The sequence below is a fragment of the Hemitrygon akajei genome, chromosome 14 (genome assembly GCF_048418815.1).
Source record: "Hemitrygon akajei chromosome 14, sHemAka1.3, whole genome shotgun sequence".
Taxonomy (NCBI): Eukaryota; Metazoa; Chordata; class Chondrichthyes; order Myliobatiformes; family Dasyatidae; genus Hemitrygon; species Hemitrygon akajei.
The window spans coordinates 87,741,754-87,760,348 of NC_133137.1; the positions used below are offsets into that span (position 1 = coordinate 87,741,754).

The window sequence follows — 18,595 nt, forward strand, 5'->3', positions numbered from 1 at the left end:
TAGCTAACAGTTTACCCTATTTATCACTATGTATATAAAAATCAGATCCGGTTTTCATTAATTGATTTTCAATCGAAGATGTAAGTAATAAACTACGTTCCATTTGAAGTTCAACCCTTTGTTTGTAAAGCTCCTTACTAGGAGCAGTCGAATATTTCTTGTCAATCTCTTTAATTTTATCAACCAATAAAAGAGTTTCCTTCTTAATGCATTTTCTCAAACCAATGGAATAGGAGATAATCTGTCCACGTATATGTGCTTTAAAAGTGTCCCAAAGTGTTCTGCAATAAATATCATCCGTGGAATTAGTTGTAAAGAAGAAATCGATCTGTTCCTTCATAAATTTAATGAAATCCGGATCTTGCAGTAAGGTAGAATCAAATCGCCATTGTCTAGCACTAGAAGCTGTATCCATAAATTTAATAGAAAGTTTTAATAGAGCATGGTCAGAGATGGCTATAATATCATAATTACAACCAATTACCAATGGAATAAAACAAGAGTCAATAAAAAAATAATCAATTCTCGAGTAAGAATGATAAACATGTGAGAAAAATGAAAACTCTTTGTCCTTAGAATGCCGAAATCTCCAAATATCAAAAATTCCATTATCAGTCAAAAAAGAATTAATATAAGTGGCCGACTTATTAGGTAAAGTCTGAGTAGATATAGATCTGTCCAACAAAGGATTTAAAGAACAATTAAAGTCACCACCCATTATTAACCTATATTCATTTAGATTAGGTAGAGAAGTAAATAAGGACTTAAAAAAACTGGGATAATCCACATTTGGAGCATAAACATTAACCATAGCAACCTTTTTGTTAAAAAGTAACCCAGTAATTAACAAAAATCTACCATTCGGATCTAAAATAATATCGTGTTGGACAAATGCAATAGAGGAGTCAATAAAAATTGAAACTCCCTTTACTTTAGCATTCGAATTCGAATGGTGCTGTTGGCCCCTCCAAAACCTAAAAAAACAATGATTGTCCTCTTTCCTCACATGAGTTTCTTGTACAAAAATAATATGTGCATTCAGTCTTTGGAATACTTTGAAAATCTTTTTCCGTTTAATCGGATGGTTTAAGCCATTAGTATTCCAAGAGACAAAATTAATGGTCTGAGCCATATTTCTGAAATCAACCCTTTGGTATATAAAGGGTTAAACAAATTATGAACTCATGCACCCGGAAGAGGAACAAAAATAAGGGGCAGACCCGGAAGTGACAACATCGCGGACATTTTAGTAGTTTAAAATCAGCCCAAATGAAAAAACTAAAAAAAAACTGATAAAAAGAACAATAGATTTAGAAAAAAAACCTCCACCCCCCACCCAAGAAGGGAAAGTTTCTCCCAAGCCAGGTGAAGGCTGGGAAGAAAGAGGAATGAAACTAAATCTACCCCCATATCAGCAGAAGGCAACTCCGTATGTAAAGGAAAAAAAATGATCCACCCAAACTCCAAAAAAAAAGATCACTATACTAAAACAAACTTCTTAATATAATTGCTAGTTAAAAAAACAAAAAGAATATAATCGCTAGTAACTTATAAATTGGGTTAAAACCCAAACAAACCAAAAAAAATTTAAACTGTGATAACAAATGCATTATAGGAAGAAGACAAGAGAAAAAAAAATGGCGAAATAAAAAAAAGCAAAAAATATTTTAGAGAAGAAACCGTCATCTTAGTAAAAAAAATCCTCCTTCGAAGGATTAATAATAATGACCAAAGATAAAGTACAGTGGTTAAAGTAAGTAAAATAAAAAGATTAGTACGTAGAAAAAAAAACTTTAATTAGAATATAAAATATAGAGTAAACCTACACCAATAGCCAGAAACAAAATCTGGTTTTGGAAACAAAAACTGTTTTGTAACGATCAAAATCACTCATTTATTAAAAACAAGAGTCAAACAGTAGAATAATACTCATCCAGAAAGCTTCGAGCTTCAGGTGTGGAGAGAAAAACACGCCGTGGTACATTCGGAGGCGAGATTCTGAGCTTCGCAGGATATAAGAGCGCAGGTTTTAGATTTTTCTCATAACATTCGGACATCAGAGGTTTAAAAAGAAGCCTTGCCTTCATTACTTCTGGGCTAAAATCCTCCACTAATCGAAAATCGAATTCTTGGAATTTGACCATCCTTAAACGCCAAGCCACATGAATAAGTTGCTCTTTGACATGCACATAGTGAAATCGGACAATTACAACCGGTGGTTTAGATGAAGAATTTGGTGATCGGCGCATAATTCTGTGGGCGCAATCAAGTAACGGAGGACTGTCTGGGAATACAGAAGGGAACGCATCCTTTAAAAGTTGAGCAAAATACTTCGAGGGGTCCCCTTGTTCAATACCTTCCGGGAGATCAAGTATGCGTAAGTTCTGTCTTCTGGACCGATTTTTAAAGTCGACACTCTTGGCTTTAAGTGTTTCCACCTGTTTTATCGTCAAAGATAATTTCTGCTCCAGTTTTTCGATTATCAAGTCTCGCTTCCGAGCGTCCTCTTGCAAAGTTGCGATTAGAGCTTGCTGCTGGTTAACTACTGAATCAGTCTTATCCATATAATCCTGAAAAGCCTTTATATCTTGTTTGAAAATTTGTCGTTGTTCTTCAAATTTTTCATATAAAAGCTCCAATAACATTTCACATTTCATAAGTCAATTCAGTGCGCTTAGGATTGGTCTTTTTTTTCTTCCGTTCCCGTTAGAATCTTTCCCAGGGTCTCGCCCTTTAGATCTCAAAGCCATTTCTGTACTCATTTCTTCAAAATTCACAATAGACTCTTAAAGATAAGTCCAAAAAAGTAGCAAGAATCTTTTGGTGTAGGTAAAAGTAAGTTAAATAAGGGTGATCATAGGTTAAAAAAAGTAAAGGTTATGGAGCGAATCTGAAACAGTGCTCACTCCATGAGCGTCTCCTGCTGACCTCCTCTTTGAGTCTTGAACCAGTGGATAGTTACTTTCCTGAAGTCCATGGGGGAGTTTCTCTACCATGGGCCAACACCACGAGCAGTGGCCAGGTAAGTGAAATCTGGCAAATAACCCTCTTCCTTGCACACTGAAGTTTCATAAGAAGGTCTCCCAGTTCCCATAACTTGTCATGGCCCTTGGCAGAGATTCTAGAAAACTCTTCTAAATTCTTTAATAGAGACTTCTTAATAATTTCTGGTGTGGTGTAACACTTCTGAAGCCGTTCCCAGGCCTTCTCTAGAGCTGCAACAAGCTTACTTACATGCTGAGCATATCCTCTTGTATTGCTCACTGGATTCTTTGCCCAGCCGATTTGTCAGTAGATCCACTCTTCTGTCGCTGTGTGGCCAAGCTCCCTAATGGCATTGTTGAATGACGGTTGCTCTGTAGTCCTCAGGATTGTCATCAAACTGGTAAAGGCTTGTGCTCATTAAGTCACGACGAGCCAGATATTGTGTAAGGCGTTTTGTTGCAGGCGCCTGGCTGGTGGAAGCTGCCTTGTTCTGGGAAATATTTGACTGTTCAGTGGTGAGCTGTAGGGGTGATGAACTGTCCTGGTGTCTGTCCGCTGCTCATTCTCCCTGTGGTGGGCCTTTGTATTGGAATCTTTGGGAAGAGGTATGAGGGTAATCGATAAACTTATCGTCAGCAACAGGTGGCTTACTGCTTCTGTTGGGTTGTCGATTTTCACCATCTTCTGAAGGAGATCTCCATGCAATAAAGTTGCCGTCAGGAAACGCTGAACTTAGGGAAGTGCTAGGAAAAGATATTTGGTTCTGCGACGTGTGAAGTTCAAGCTGTATTCACCTGTACATTCCACAATGTCCTTTTCTAAACTGCTTTGCTGGCTCTTTCCAACTTCTTCACTCCCTCCATTTCTTCAGCTGCCTCTAAGGCCTCGCCCTGTGCAATGGCTGCAGGTGCCTCTTGCTGAAGGGTAAGTGCACTTAGCTGGGCCTGATTTTGCCTCTTCTACTTGCGGTTCTGTTTTTTCCATCTTAATCTTTGCCTCCTTCTCAGCAAATAAAGTGTATGGTTTTTCCAGCTCTGTCTTGGCGCTGGCTCCTGCTGCTGCACTAGCTGACGAGGCTGATGTTCAGAAACACCCAGAAGTATTATGGCCTTGTTTCTGTTCCGTAATGCAACTTTCGGATGTAAGGAGGTTTTACCTGCTGCAAAACCTGATCTCTGCTTTTTCACTGTACTGCCCTTGCTGAGGTGTTGTGCACCAGCTAGATAGTCAGCCAAACTCAAAAATGGCTTTAGAATCAAGATATAGCATCCTAGCTCCTTGGGTTTTTTACAGAATCAATAAACATAGTGAACCTGGGGAGAAAGAGCAATGCTTCTGCTGGGGAAACAACAAGGTGGCCTTCGATAGAAACTTTGTTAGCTCCTGGTACAAACCTCTGGCCTTCTGCCAGCCAAAATGCTTTCCATCTTCCTATTTCCCGATTACACAGGAAGTGATCTAATATAAATCTGAAACTGGTCATTTCAAACTAAAACCAAATGTGCTTTATCACCTGGAAAAAGCATACATTGATTGCCTGAAGGGCAGAACACAGCTGGCTTGCTGAAGTTGGTTGCTGAATGAAGTAAGTGTCCTGGTCTGCTCGATATATGGCTTTAGGTTCGCATATTGTTGGTTGACTCTTAATTAGTGTCTAAATGTTGCCTACCAAAGGTCTAAAGTTGTATCAAATTGAGCAAACTCTTCTTGGGCTTCCACCTGGGCACAGGTATCAATTTTAACCAATGTTTTGATGACAAGCTCTACCATCTTCATCAGGGATGATGCCTGTATTTATACCCCTGTCATCCATCCCTCCTGATTGGTTAGTCCTCATCCAATCAGGTTTCTGCTCTCCCACCTTGCTTACAGTGGAATTCCACATCTTACTTAGAGTGAGACCTTCGACTTTGTTAAAATTCTTTATCTCTAATTTTATTTCAATGGCTTCCTTCACCAGGCGAATCCCAAAACTCGTTGGAGTGTCACAGTAGTTTAGCACCATCGAAATCAATCCTATGTCCACTTGACTGCAATGTTCTACTACCACTGATTTCTCCAGGAAACCCAAACAGATACACCACCTGTGCTCCTCGATGCGGGTTTCCACCTTGTGTCCCATCTGGTCGGTATATGCTGTTCTGTGTTCACAGGGAATCCGGTGAACGCCAGGCATCCTGAGTCATTCAATTTAACATGGAGATGGAGAAGAATGGTTGCCTCCTGTTCCTGGACATTCTAATACGACAGAAACCAGACGGTAGCCTTGCATAAGGCATCTATCGGAAACACACTCACATTGACTTTTACCTCAGCAATAACAGCCACCTTCACACCTCCCAATGTAGAGCAATTCTTTCTACTTTGATTAACCATGCAAAAAGTATTTCAGATGAGGAGAGTCTCCATGAGGAAATAAAATGATTATGCATGACATTCCTAGAGAATGGCTACAAGATGAAGGAAATCAATTGGACCTTTAGAAGGGCTGACGGAAAAACCAGGAAACCTAACAACAAGGAGGAATCTGTCGCTACCTCCTGACTTTCCTATATTTCCATGGTTTCTGGAAGGATCACCAGGATCCTGGAGAAATACTGGATAAATACATCCACAAACTCAAAAAGAAGCTCAAGTCCCAGCTTATGTGGGTGAAAGATGGCCTGGGACTCAGGATGGCTGGTGTTTACAGGATTCCCTGTGAACATGAAGCAGTGTATATTGGCCAGATGGGACGCTCGGTGGAAACCCACATCAAAGTGCACAGGAGGTGTATCTGTGTGGGTTACTTGGAGAACTCAGCGATAGCAGAACATTGCATCTGCAATGGCCATAGGATCGACCTCGATGGCGTAGAACTACAAAAGCCATTGTAGAACTAAAAGTGGCTTTTGGGATCACCTGGTGAAGGAGGCCATTGAAATAAAACTAGAGGAAAAGAATTTTAACAAAGCTGAAGGTCCCACTCCAAGTAAGATGTGGAATTCGATTGTAAACAAGCTGGGACAGTAGAAACTAGATTGGACGTGGACTAGCCAATCAGGACGGATGACGACGGGGGTATATATACCCCCGGACTAGACATACCTAGGCATAATTCCTGATGAAGATGGCAGAGTGTGTCATTGAAACATTGGTTAAAGTCGATACCTGCACCCAGCTGGAAGCCTGAGAAAAGTTTATTCATCAAATATGCCGGGAAAGCACTAGATCCTTGTATCAAACTGCTATGCATCAGCTTTGTCAGAACAATACCCTGTGCGTGAATGGCAGCATTTTGCGAAGGTACTTAACCCCTTCTCAATGGTAATGTGGCAAGGCTTTGAACAGGTGAATGGATGAGAAATCACACTCCTAAGTATGCTGGCTCAACGCGTCTCCAATAATCTAATTATGTCAGTGTTGGATGATTTCGGTGAATGAGTAGCCACAGACCTCAGATGGATGTGGCAGCACAGTCATGTGGCAGTTAGTGTGATGTTTTACAGAGCCAGCAGTAATTCAGTGTTCAATTCCCGCTGCTGTATGTGGAAGTTTGTATGTTTCCCCACGACTGTGAAGGCTTCAGTTTCCTTCCACATTTCAAAGACAATAGATTAGGGTTAGTGAGCTGTGGGCGTGCTGTGTCCGTGCCAGAAGTGTGGAAACACTTGCAGGCTGCCCAGTACAATCCTCGCAGGTCTGATTTGACACAACACAATGTATTTCACTGTACGCTTCGATGTACATGTGACAAATACAGCTCATCTTTAATCTTTAATCAGCGATCTCCTGCTCAATTTCTGACAACCACCCTTTATTCTGAGACCATCCCTCGAGTCATAGAATTACTCCTAAATATCTTATTGATATTGGTTTATCATTGTCACGTGTGCTGATAAACAGGGAAAAGAATGTATAATGCTGAAGTTACAGAGAAAATGTTGTGCAGATAAAGTAAAAGGGCCACCAGGAGGTAGACTGGGAGATCAAAAATTCAAAAGTTCATCTTCCAAAGTATGAGATCTCTTTAGGAGTCTGATAACAGTGGGATAGAAGCTGTCCTTGAGCTTGGTGGTACATGTACTCAATCTTCCGTATCATTTGTTTGATGGGAGGGAGGAGAAGAATATCTGACTGGCTGTTTTCCTGAGGGAATGGAAAATGCAGGTTGAGTCAAGTCTTTTATAAGAGTTTGTCCATTGTATTTCAAAGTTCAATTTCTTTACTTTGATCATCTTAGACGATCAATGGTAGATGATCTTATAGCGCAGTCAGAGATTGACAGGTATGATGTTGTGGGCATTGCTGAGTTGTGGCTGAAAGAGGATTACAGTTTGGAGCTTAACATCCAAGGTTACACGTTGTATCGAAAGGATAGGCAGGTAGGCAGAGAGTGTAGTGTGGTTCAGTTGGTAAAAAATGAAATCAAATTTCATAAGAGGTGACAAGTGATTGGAAAATATAGGTTCCTTATGGGTAGAGTTAAGAAATTGTAAGTGTAAAAAGACCCTGATGGGAGTTATATACAGACCTCTGAACAACAGGCAGGATGTGGCTACAAATTACAATGGAGGATAGAAAAGTCATGTAAAAAGGGCAATTTTGTGATCGTCATGACAGATTTCAATATGCAGGTACATTGGAACAATCAGGTTAGTGCTGGATCCCAAGACAGGAAACTTCTACGATGCCCATGAGGTGGACTTTCAGGGCAGCTTGTGGTTGAGCCTATTAGGGAAAAGGTAATTCTGGATTGGGTGTTATGTAATGACCCAGATTTGACTAGAGAGCTTAAGATAAAGGAACTCTTAAGAGGCAGTGATCATAATATGATAGAATTCACCCTGCCATTTGAGAAGGAGAATATAAGCTCAGATGTATCAGCATTTTAGTGAAGTAAAGGGAATTAAGAGGCATGAGAGAGGAGCTATCCAAAGCTGACAGGAAGAGGAACATGCAGGGATGACGGCAGAACAGCAATGGCTGGAGTTTCTGGGAGCAACTTAGAAGGTGCAGAAAAGGTAAATCCCAGAGATGAAGAGGTATCCTAAAGGGAGGATGAGGCAACTTTTGCTGACAAGGAAAGTCAAAGACAGCAGGAAAGTTATATAACAATAATTTGTGGGAAGGTAGAGGATTGAGAAATTTTTAAAAATCAACAGAAGGCAACTAAAAAGCTATAAAGAGGGAAAATATGAAATATGAAGGTAAGCTAGCCAATAATATAAAAGAGATTATAACATTTCTTTTTTAGATTTATGAAGAATAAAAAAAGGATGAGAATGGTTATAGAACCATGGAAAAGGATATTAGAGAGGTAGTAATGGGGGAATAAAGAGCTTAATAATTATTTTATGTCTGTCTTCATTGTGGAAAGCACTAACAGAATGTCGGGGGCCAGAGGTGAGTGTCATTGCTATTACTAAGGAGAAGGTGCTTCAGATGTTTAAAAGTTTGAAGGTACTGAGATCACCTAGACCAGAGCTCTGAAAGAGTTGGCTGAAGAAACTGTGGAGGCATTAGTAATGAACTTTCAAGAATCACTAGATTCTGGAATGATTCTGGAGGACTGGAAAACTATGTGTCATTTTGCTCTTTAAGAAGGGAGCGAGGCAGAAGAAAGGAAATTATAGGCCAATTAACCTGTCTTCAGTGGTTGGAAAGATGTTGAAGTCTATAGTATTGTTGTTAGCACAACACCTTACAGTACCAGTGACCCAGATTCCATAACCGACGCTGCCATGGAGGAGTTTGTATGTTCTCCTTGTGACCGCGCGGATTTCCGCCAGGTGCTCATTTCCCCCTCACAGTCCAAATACGTACCGGTTGGTAGGTTAATTGGTCATTGTAAATTGTCCTGTGGGTTAAATTTGGGGATTGCTGGGCAGCATGGCTTGAAGGGCCAGAAAGACCTATTCCATGCTGCATAAATATATAAGCAAAGTAATAAATGAATGAATAAATAAATAAGGATGAGGTTTGGGGGTACTTGGAGGCACCTAAGAAAATAAGCCAAAGTCAGTATGATTTCCTGAAGGGGAAGTTCTGCCTGACAAATCTGTTGGAATTTTTTGAGGAAACAACAGGCAGGATAGACAAAGGAGAGTCAGTGGATGTTGCTTGTTTAAATTTTCAGAAGGCCTTTGTCAAGGTGCCACACATGAGGCTGCTGAACAAGATGTGAGCCCATGGTATTACAGGAAAGATGCCAGCATGGATAACGTATTGGCTGACTGCCAGGAGGCAAAGTTGGGGAGTAAGCAGGGCCTTTTCTGGTTGTCTGGTTCCTAAGGCTGTCATAGCTGGTAGTGTGGATAAGCTACCTACAAAGTGCTCCAAATGACATGCGACACAAACAGCCTCTGACAACCAAGTCCAACTCTTGGCCTTCATGTGTGGTTTAGCTACTAGGCCTGGTGGAACTGTTTCTACTGACAAGACCAAAGGCAGACCACTGGCCCTTCAAAACCAGCTGCTTTGGGCAGGTGGGGCTCATCAGCCTTGGACAGCAGAAGGAAAACTCTGATTTTAAACCTCCGCTGCCTTGAGGCCATACCCAACCACGGGGAAGGCTTCGGGAGCAAACCCCAAGGAAGAAATCCGGAGCCAGCGTCCCTAAAGCAGTTTGATGTTCTTTACAACTTCACCCTGGCAACCTCTGTGACGGCACTGGTGCCAAGCTGCATCAGCACTTGCCCTTCCCTTGGACTATATCAGTGACGTGGAGAGGGGCAACAGCTGGTTCTTCAAATCTTCCCGCCCAGTCTTGCGCCCTGGAGAGGACACAGTCCACCAGAGGCGGAAACCCATGATCCGCTGGGGTCGACGGCTGTCTACTATTCTGGTTGTCTGCCTGTGAATAGTGACATTCTGCAGTGGTTGGTGTTGGACTGCTTCTTTTCATGGTATATGTCAATTATTTGATGGTGTTGTGGCCAAGTTTGTGGATAATACAAAGGTAGATAGAGAGGCAGCTAGTGTTGAGGAAGCAGGTTGTCTGCAAAGGACTTGGACAGATTAGGAGAATGGGCAAAGAAGTGATAAGATGAAATATAGTCCAAGAAAGTGCATGGCCATACAATTTGGTAGAAGGAATAAAGGGGAGAAAATTCCAAAGTCAGAGGTGCAAAGGGAGCATTAAACCAAAACCATTGATGGCATGAGAAAACATGAATTTGAAAAGGAGATGGAGAGTTATTGCTAGTGCCACGGCAACAAATCATACCATATTTAACATTACTAGTAAGATTATTTGATAATAGTTTGATAGAATGTTAAATAAAGATTGGAAGTATTAAATCTAAACAATGCAAACTACAAAAGTATGAGACATAGAATGGTCAGGGCAGACTGGCAAATGGCATTTATATGTATAACACAATTGCTAATATTGTGCTTTGGGCTTTGGGGTTCTAATGTTTAACTGTCTTTCATTCTTTAGGGCACTCCTCTGTCTCCATGAATGTTTGCGAAGAAAAAGAATTTCAGGATGTATATTGTATACATTTCTCTGATATTAAGTGTACCTATTGATATCTATTGAAACCTGTTGATTTATATAATTAATACTTGGTTACAGCAAACACACTTCTTCATTTATTCATTTTGCTAATGTAGCCAACATAGTCAAAGACCTACCGACACCAGGCGTTCTCTCTTCTCCCTACTCCCATCAGGCAGTAAATTTAAAAGTCTGCAAGCACATACCACCAGGATCAAAGACTGTTGTATGGTTTCCAGAATAATAATAAGGTGGTCTCTTGACCTCACATATCATCCTTGATAACAGTTTGCACCTTATCGTCTACCTGCACTGAACTTTCTCTATAGCTGCAACACTTTATTCTGCAACATGTCCAAGAAGCTGGAGGAACTCAACGGGTCGGACAGCATCCGTGGAAACGAACAGTCAACGTTTCGGGCCAAGACCCTTGGGTTGACTGTTCATTTCCACGGATGCTGTCCGACCCGCTGAGTTCCTCCAGCTTGTTTGTACGTGTTGCTTTGACCACAGCATCGGCAGTGTACTTTGTGTTTACTTTATTCTGCATTCTGTTTTGTTTTCCCTTGTACTAACTCGATGCACTGATGGCAGGCAAAATGAAGTTTTTTGCTGAAGGTGTAAAAATAACAAACTAATTTACCAATATACATTCCTTTAAGGTTCAAAGCCCAAATGAAAAGGTGATCAAACTGTGGCAATCCACAGAAGGCAGAGATCATAGAACATGATAGGAAGGGTATATAATATTACTAAAAGGAGAAAGAATTGGAAAACTTCAGAAAAAAAGGACCAAAAATTGTAAGGTGAAGGAAATTAGAATATGATAGTAATTTAATAATTAGAATACAGTACTAGGGACCAAAAGAGCCTCTGATACATAAAATGGAAAAATTAGGATAAGTTAATCTGGGTCTGTCACAGACTTAAACTGGAGAAATTATATTGGGGAGTAGTGAAAAAGTGAAACTGATAAATTAATCAAGCATATTGTGTTTGTATAAGTCACAGAAAACCTCTTGGAAATAGTGAAGAAGAATGATCTAGAGTGAAAGAGAAACAAGACCCATGACCCAGGCAATGTATAAGATCTGACCAGGTACAGGTCAATGTTTTGAAAGAACCGGTTATATAGATGAAAGATGGAGTGTTTGTTTTCTTCCAAAATTCCATAGATTGGGAATATTTCCTATCAATTGGAAGGTAGAAATGCACTCTCACTCTTGAAAGGGAGAAGAAAGAAAACAGGAAACCACAGACCATTTAGCCTGACATTAGTATAAGGGTGTAGTTATATATTATTAAGTACAATTTATTATTAAGGAAACAATGGTGGGACATCTAGAAAATAATTCTAGGATGGGCAGAGTCAACATGGATTAAAATGAAATCATGTTTAATGAATCTGTTGTCTAGCAGAGTAAAAAGTGGAAAAACAGTGGATGTGGTCATTGTGTCATAGAGCAGTTCAGCATGGATACAGGACTTCTGACTCAATCAGTCTCCATGGACCTTGGTACTCACCCAGCTGGTCAGAATTTTCAGCATTCGGCCGATATCCCTCTAAGCCCCACCACTCCATGGGCCCATCCAAGTGCTCCTTAAATGATACTATTGTATCTGCCTCAACCACTTCCTCTGGCAGCTCGTTCCACACACTCATCACCCTCTTCACAAAAAAAATTGCCCTCAGGTCCATTTTAAACCTTTCCACTCTCACTCTATGTCCTCTGGTTTTGGACTCTCCTACTCTGCAAAAGGACTGTTAATGCACACCTTATCTATGCCTCTCATAATTTTGAACACCTCTACAGGCTCACATCACACATACCTCATCAGATTTTGCAGGTTCCTTGGGTTTTGATTGTGTTACTTTCTCATTCACTGTATGTTTGAAATGCTGATTTATTTCAGCTCCTCTTATTCCAAGGAACAAAGACCGATCCTGGGCAAACTCTTCCTATAACTCAAGCCTCTAGTGCTGGTAACATCCTAATAGATATTTTCTGCATTCTTTCCAGTTTAGTCATGTCATTCTTATAAAAGCATGCTTTTGGCCATTCAGAAAGACTTTGATAAGGTGCCCCACATGAACACGTCAAAGAAAGTTGGATTAGGGATGAAATACTGACGTGAAATGAGTGATAGTTAACAGAGGAAAACATATGTGGCATTTGGCATTGGGATTGGTTTTGGTATTGCTATCTCATTCAGATGATTGAAAAATACCTTAAGATGTGGAGTGGTTGGAAGAGACGGAGTTGTGAGGGGACTGATCCCTTTGGAACATGGAGAGGGGAGGGGGAATATGTTTCTAGTGGTGGAGTCTTCTTGAACCCTGCAGACATTTTGAGGGATCATCAATTGAACATGGAATCTGGTGTTGTAGAAGGACCAGGGGAACCCTATACCTTAAAGGACAAGGAGTGAGTACAGATATACTGTACTAACATTGGATGACAGGTGGCCCAGGACTCAGCTGAATAAAGAGGATGTCCCCATTAAGGAATAACGAAGACACTTCTGTGGGGAACACCTCTTTATCAGAATGAATGCAACAGAGACAGAGGAAGTGGAAGAACGGAGAGAGGTCTTAAAGCAGGTGGAATGGGAGGAAGTTTAGCTCTGGTAGACATGGAAGCATACAGCACAGGAACAGGCCCATCAGCCCGTGATGCGCTGCCGAACTAATTAGGTTAGTGACTCCCTATCCCTTCTGCCTGCACGTGCTCCATATCCCTTCACTCTCTACACATTCAGAAAAAGAAAGCAATTATAAAGATTAGTTTTATTTGTCACACGTACATCAAAATATCAAAACATACAGTGAAATGCATCATTTGTAGCAACAACCAACATTGTCCGAATATGTACTGAGGGGCAGCCCCAAAGTGTTACCATGCTTCCGGCACCAACAAAGCATGTACACAAATTATTAACCCCTACGTCTTTGGAACGTGGGAGGAGACCGGAGAATTGAACCCGAATCGCCAGTCGCTGGTGCTTAATAGCATTAGCCACAATGAAGCTCTAAGAACCTCTTAAACATCGCTATCATATCTGCCTCCAACACCAACCCCAGCAGTCCATTCCAAGTACCCACTACTCTCTGTATAAATAAACTTTTCTACACATCTCCTTTGACGGGTGCCATGGTGGCATAGCCATTCTTGATGCTCTCACAGCTCTGGGCGTTGGAGTACAGAATTCAATTCTGATGTCACCCTTAAGGAGTCTGTACGCCCTCCCCATGGAATGCATGGGTTTTCTCCAGACGCTCTTGTCCTGTGATTAAGCTAGGGTTAAATCAGGGGTTGCCCGGTGACGCAGGTTGAAGGGCCGGAAGAGCCTATTCTGCGCCGTGTCTCAGTAACTAATTAAGTAAATAAACTCCCCCCACCCCACCTTAAATGTATGCCTTTTACTATTAGCCACTTTGATCCTGGGAAAAAGATGCTGACTCTCTGCTCTATCAATGCCTCCTGTAATTGCATAAACATCAACTAGGTCTACCCCTAAGCCACTAGACTCCGTAGAAAATAGCCTCCAACCACTCCTCATAGCACATGCTCTCTAATCTAATCAGAATCCTGTTTCTCTTCCCTCATGTTCTTCTTACATTGTTGATTGTGGGAGCTCTCTGTGTGTAACGTGGCTGCCTTGTTTCTGACATTGGACTGGTGTCTAATGTTTCAAACAGCAATTTGTCAGTTATAATGTGCCCTGGAACATCCTGGCATTGCTAAAGACTTTAGAGGATTGCAGGACTCTGTTGTAATTTCTGCTTTCTCTATTGCTGGGCAGATTCAGTTAAAATAGGATTTCAAGCCAGGCAGAAGATGAAGGAATGGGATTAAAACAGTTACTTGTTCCAGAATCCATCTAGGTAAGTTTTAATTTGTAATTTTGCTTTAAAAGTACGTTTTTATTCACCTACACAAAATATTGCTTCTGCAAAGCATGATGGACTTAACTTTGTAGCTTTGAATAATGACCTAGTCCTCAGCTTTTTTCCTCCAGTCCTGCCGAAGGGTTTCAGCCCGAAACGTTGACTCTACCCTTTTCTGTAGATGCTGCCTGGCCTGCTGAGCTCCTCCAGCATTTTGTGTGTGTCGTTCGGATTTCCAGCGTCTGCAGATTTTCTCTTGTTTTTATTAACCTACTTGCACTTAACAATGTTAAATTGTGAACAGTCAAACTTGAAGGACAACCACGGCAATGTTTACAAGAGCAAATAAGCAGATAAAACAAAAAATTCCAGAGTCCGATTTTTTTTCACAGGAACCTTTGTACTTTCTCAGTAATGAATTATTTTTCTAAGGATTCATGACATATTACATATGCAATTTAATCTTCAGGTTTCTGTCTCAAGGCAACTAATGACTAATTTTAGACACTCTCTCAGTGAGAAGTAATCCTTTCTGGTAGTGTAAGGCAAACTTGGGCAAATCTATGGCTCCTTTGATCTTCTATTGTTGTTTAATTTCATTTTCAGATAGAGCAAGAAACAGTACAACACAAGAACAGGTCCATTGGCTCATCATAAGATTGTAAGCCCGTAAAGCATAGGAGCAGAATTAGGCCATATAGCCCATCAAGTCTGCTCTGCCATTATTAACCCTCTCGACTCCATTAACCAGCCTTCTTCCCATAACCTTTGACGCCCTTACTATTCAAGAACCTATCAGCTTCTGCTTTAAGTATACCCAATGACTTGAGCCTTTTGTAGGAATGAATTCCACAGATTTACCACCCTCTGGTGATAGAAATCCCTCCTCATCTCTGTTCTAAAGGTATGTCCTTGCATTCTGAGGTTGCACCCTCTGGTCCAAGAGTCCATCATTATAGGAAACATCCTTTCTGTGTCCACTGTATCTAGGCCTTTCAATATTCTACAAGTTTCTGTAATGTTGTACAGAACTAATTATTAAATACTTAACTGAACTCAACCCTTATGCCCATACGATCTCCATATCATTGTATTTCTGCATATTATGTACCTATCTAACAACTTCGTAAACTCTTCTATTGTACCTGCCTCTACACCATCCTGGCAGTACATTCCAGACATCCACCACTTTCAGTGTAAATAAACTTGCCTAATTGATTATAAACATGAAAAATTCTGCCGGAGCTGGAAATCCTCCACAACACACACACAAAACGCTGGGAAGAACTTAGTAGGTCAGGCAGCATTCACGGAAATGAATAAACAGTCGACATTTTGGCTCAAGACCTTTCTTTAGAACTGGAAAGGAACGGGGAAGATGACCGAATAACAAGGTTGGGGGAGGGGAAGGAGAAAGCAATAGGCAAAGCCAGGAGGGTGAGAAATGTAGAGGGCCAGAAAGAAAGGAATCTGATAGGAGAGGAGAGTGGGCCACAGGAGAAAGAGGAGGAGGGGACCCAGGGGGAAATGATAGGCAGGTGAGAAGAGGTCAGGGGCAAAAGTGGGGAATAGAAGAAGAGGGAAGGGGGAGGGATTTTTTTACTGGAAGAAAAAATTGATATTCATGCCTTTGGTTTGAAGGCTACCCAGACGGAATATAAGATTTTGCTCCTCCACCTTGAGGGTGGTCTCATTGTGGCCCAAGAGGAGATCATGGACTGATGTGTCAGAATGGGAATGGGAATGGGAATTTTAAAATGTTTGGCCACTGGGAAGTTCCACTTTTGGCAGATGGTGCGGAGGCACTCAATGAAGTGGCCCTTTAATTTACGATGGATCTCATCAATGTACAGGAGGCCACACTGGGAGCACTGGACCCAACAGATGACCCCAGCAGATCTGCAGGTGCAGTGTTGCCTCAACTGGAAGGACTGTTCCATATTCCAAAGAAATACAGGTTAGTAGGTTAATTGGTCACGTGGGTGTAATTGGGCAGTGTAGTCTAGTCGACCAGAAGGGTCCATTACCACACTGAATGAACACATGTGAGATCATGAAGGGATCTTACTCTAAAACATTAACCTCTCATAGATTAGGCATATCCATCGTGTATCACACGTCCCTCTTCACTTTCTAAAGATGCTCCCATCCCAGGAATCCAAACCATAAACTGTTTCTCTACTTTGAACACTCACATTGTGAAATTGGTGATGTACGCTCCCTTGGGAATCTTTAAGTTGAACTCCACATTCTGTGCACTCGATTCCTTGTTGCGCACCTTCGTGCTAAAGATTGTTTCAGCAAAGCGTGAAGTGATGATGGATTTAACTTTGTAGCTTTGAATAATGACCTGGTCATCAGCGTGATCCTGTTGAATCAAAGGGAGAGATTAATAAACACACTCGTATTCCTATAAGGAATGAATTTCCAGTGTGTAGTTTTATTTTTATTTATTTTAGAGATACAGCACAATAAACCCCATTCTGGTCCAATGACCTCAAGCCACCCACTTGCAGCCAAATGACCAATGAACCTACTAACCCATCTTCGGGATGTGGAAGGAACCCACAGCATCTGACGGTTACCCACGTGGTCATGGGGAGAATGTACAAACTCCTTAAAGTCAGAGGTGGTAATTGAACCCGAGTTGCTTGAGCTTAAAAGCGTTTACACTAACCACTATGCTCCCGTGCCACCCCACCATTAAAATACTTCTAAACTATACTTTATAAAATTTCCAGTCTGCTTGTTCTCTGGAGCAGCAGAGAATGAAGGGAGACCAAGATCAGAAGCCAACTTAATGTCACTGACTTGCATGATGTGAAATTTGTTGATTTGGAGCAGCAGCACAATGCAAAGACATAAAAATCACAATAAATTATAAAATAAGCAAATAGAGCAAAAAAAAGGAATAACAAGGCAGGTTCCTGGGTTCTTGACCATTCAGAACTCTGATGACAGAGGGGGAAGAAGATGTTCCTGAATGTGGGTCTTTAGACTCCTTTACCTCCTACTTGAAGGTAGCAGCAAGAAGAGGGCATGTCCTGGATGGTGAGAATCCTCAGTGATGAAATTATTATGAACTTTTATAAAGGTTTACATGCACTGTATTAGGAATTTGCTGTTGTGTGTTGGTTATGGGATGACCTACAACAAAACACAACTTTCAACACTTATTTATTTATTGTGATATAATGTGGAACGGGCCCCTCCGACCTTTGAGCCCAACAACCCACCAATTTAACACCAGCCTAATCATTGGACAAATAACAATGACTAATTAACCTACTAACCGGTACGTCTTTGGACTGTGGGAGGAAACTGGAGCACCCAGAGGAAACACATGTAGTCATAGGGAGAACGTACAAACTCCTTAAAGGCAGGGTCAGGAATTGAACTGGGGGTCACCTGTACTGTATAGCATTGTGCTAACCACAATGCTACCACGCTGCCCCGCTGCCCCAATAAAGAATAAAAAAAAATATAAAAATAAAATTAGAGTTTAAATATGGATATGGAATAAAATGTGCACAAATATTGTACATAAATGCAAGCATATATTTACAACGTAAACAACATTATTGTTGTTTATAAAAAGTGGTTGAAAGTGACTACACTGCCGTGAAGTGACGGGGCATAAGATGGAGGTGGGGGCTAACTAGAATGGTTGATCAGATTAACAGCCTGGGGGAGGAAATTTTTAAACTGGTGTGAAGTTTTTAAACAGCCCTACAGCACTTTCCAGAAAGGAATTGAATTGAATTTATTTCTTGCATCCTTTACATACATGAGGAGTAAAAGTCTTTACGTTATGACTCCACCTAAATGGGCAAAGTGCAATCATAGTAATTTATAATAATTTATAATAAATGAAACAGTCAATGTAATATAGAGTACATGCACATCCATGTGAGTTCATCAGTCTGATGGCCTGGTGGAAGAAGCTGTCCCGGAGCCTGTTAGTCCTGGTTTTATGCTGCGGTACTGCTTCTCAGATGATAGCAGCTGGAATAGATTGCGGTTGGGATGGCTTGGGTCCTCAGTGATCCCATGGGTCCTTTTATATACAGCTGTCCTTGAGAATGTCCTGAATCATGGGAGGTTCACAACTACAGATGAACTGGGCTGTCCACACCACTCTCTGTAGAGCCCTGCGATTAAGGGAGGTACAGTTACCCTAGCAGGCAGTGATGCAGCCAGTCAGGATGCTCTCAATTGTGCCTCTTTAGAAAGTTCTT

At 41.1% G+C, this 18,595-nt stretch overlaps 1 protein-coding gene across 1 annotated transcript in view; it reads right to left on the reverse strand.

Moving 5' to 3' along the window:
* itih2 (inter-alpha-trypsin inhibitor heavy chain 2) overlaps window positions 1-18,595 on the reverse strand; it is a 101,356-nt gene that overhangs the window by 61,349 nt on the left and 21,412 nt on the right. The window contains exon 4 of the mRNA XM_073066524.1: window positions 16,553-16,725. Coding sequence (XP_072922625.1) covers window positions 16,553-16,725 — 173 coding nt within the window. The remainder of the gene's footprint in view (window positions 1-16,552; window positions 16,726-18,595) is intronic.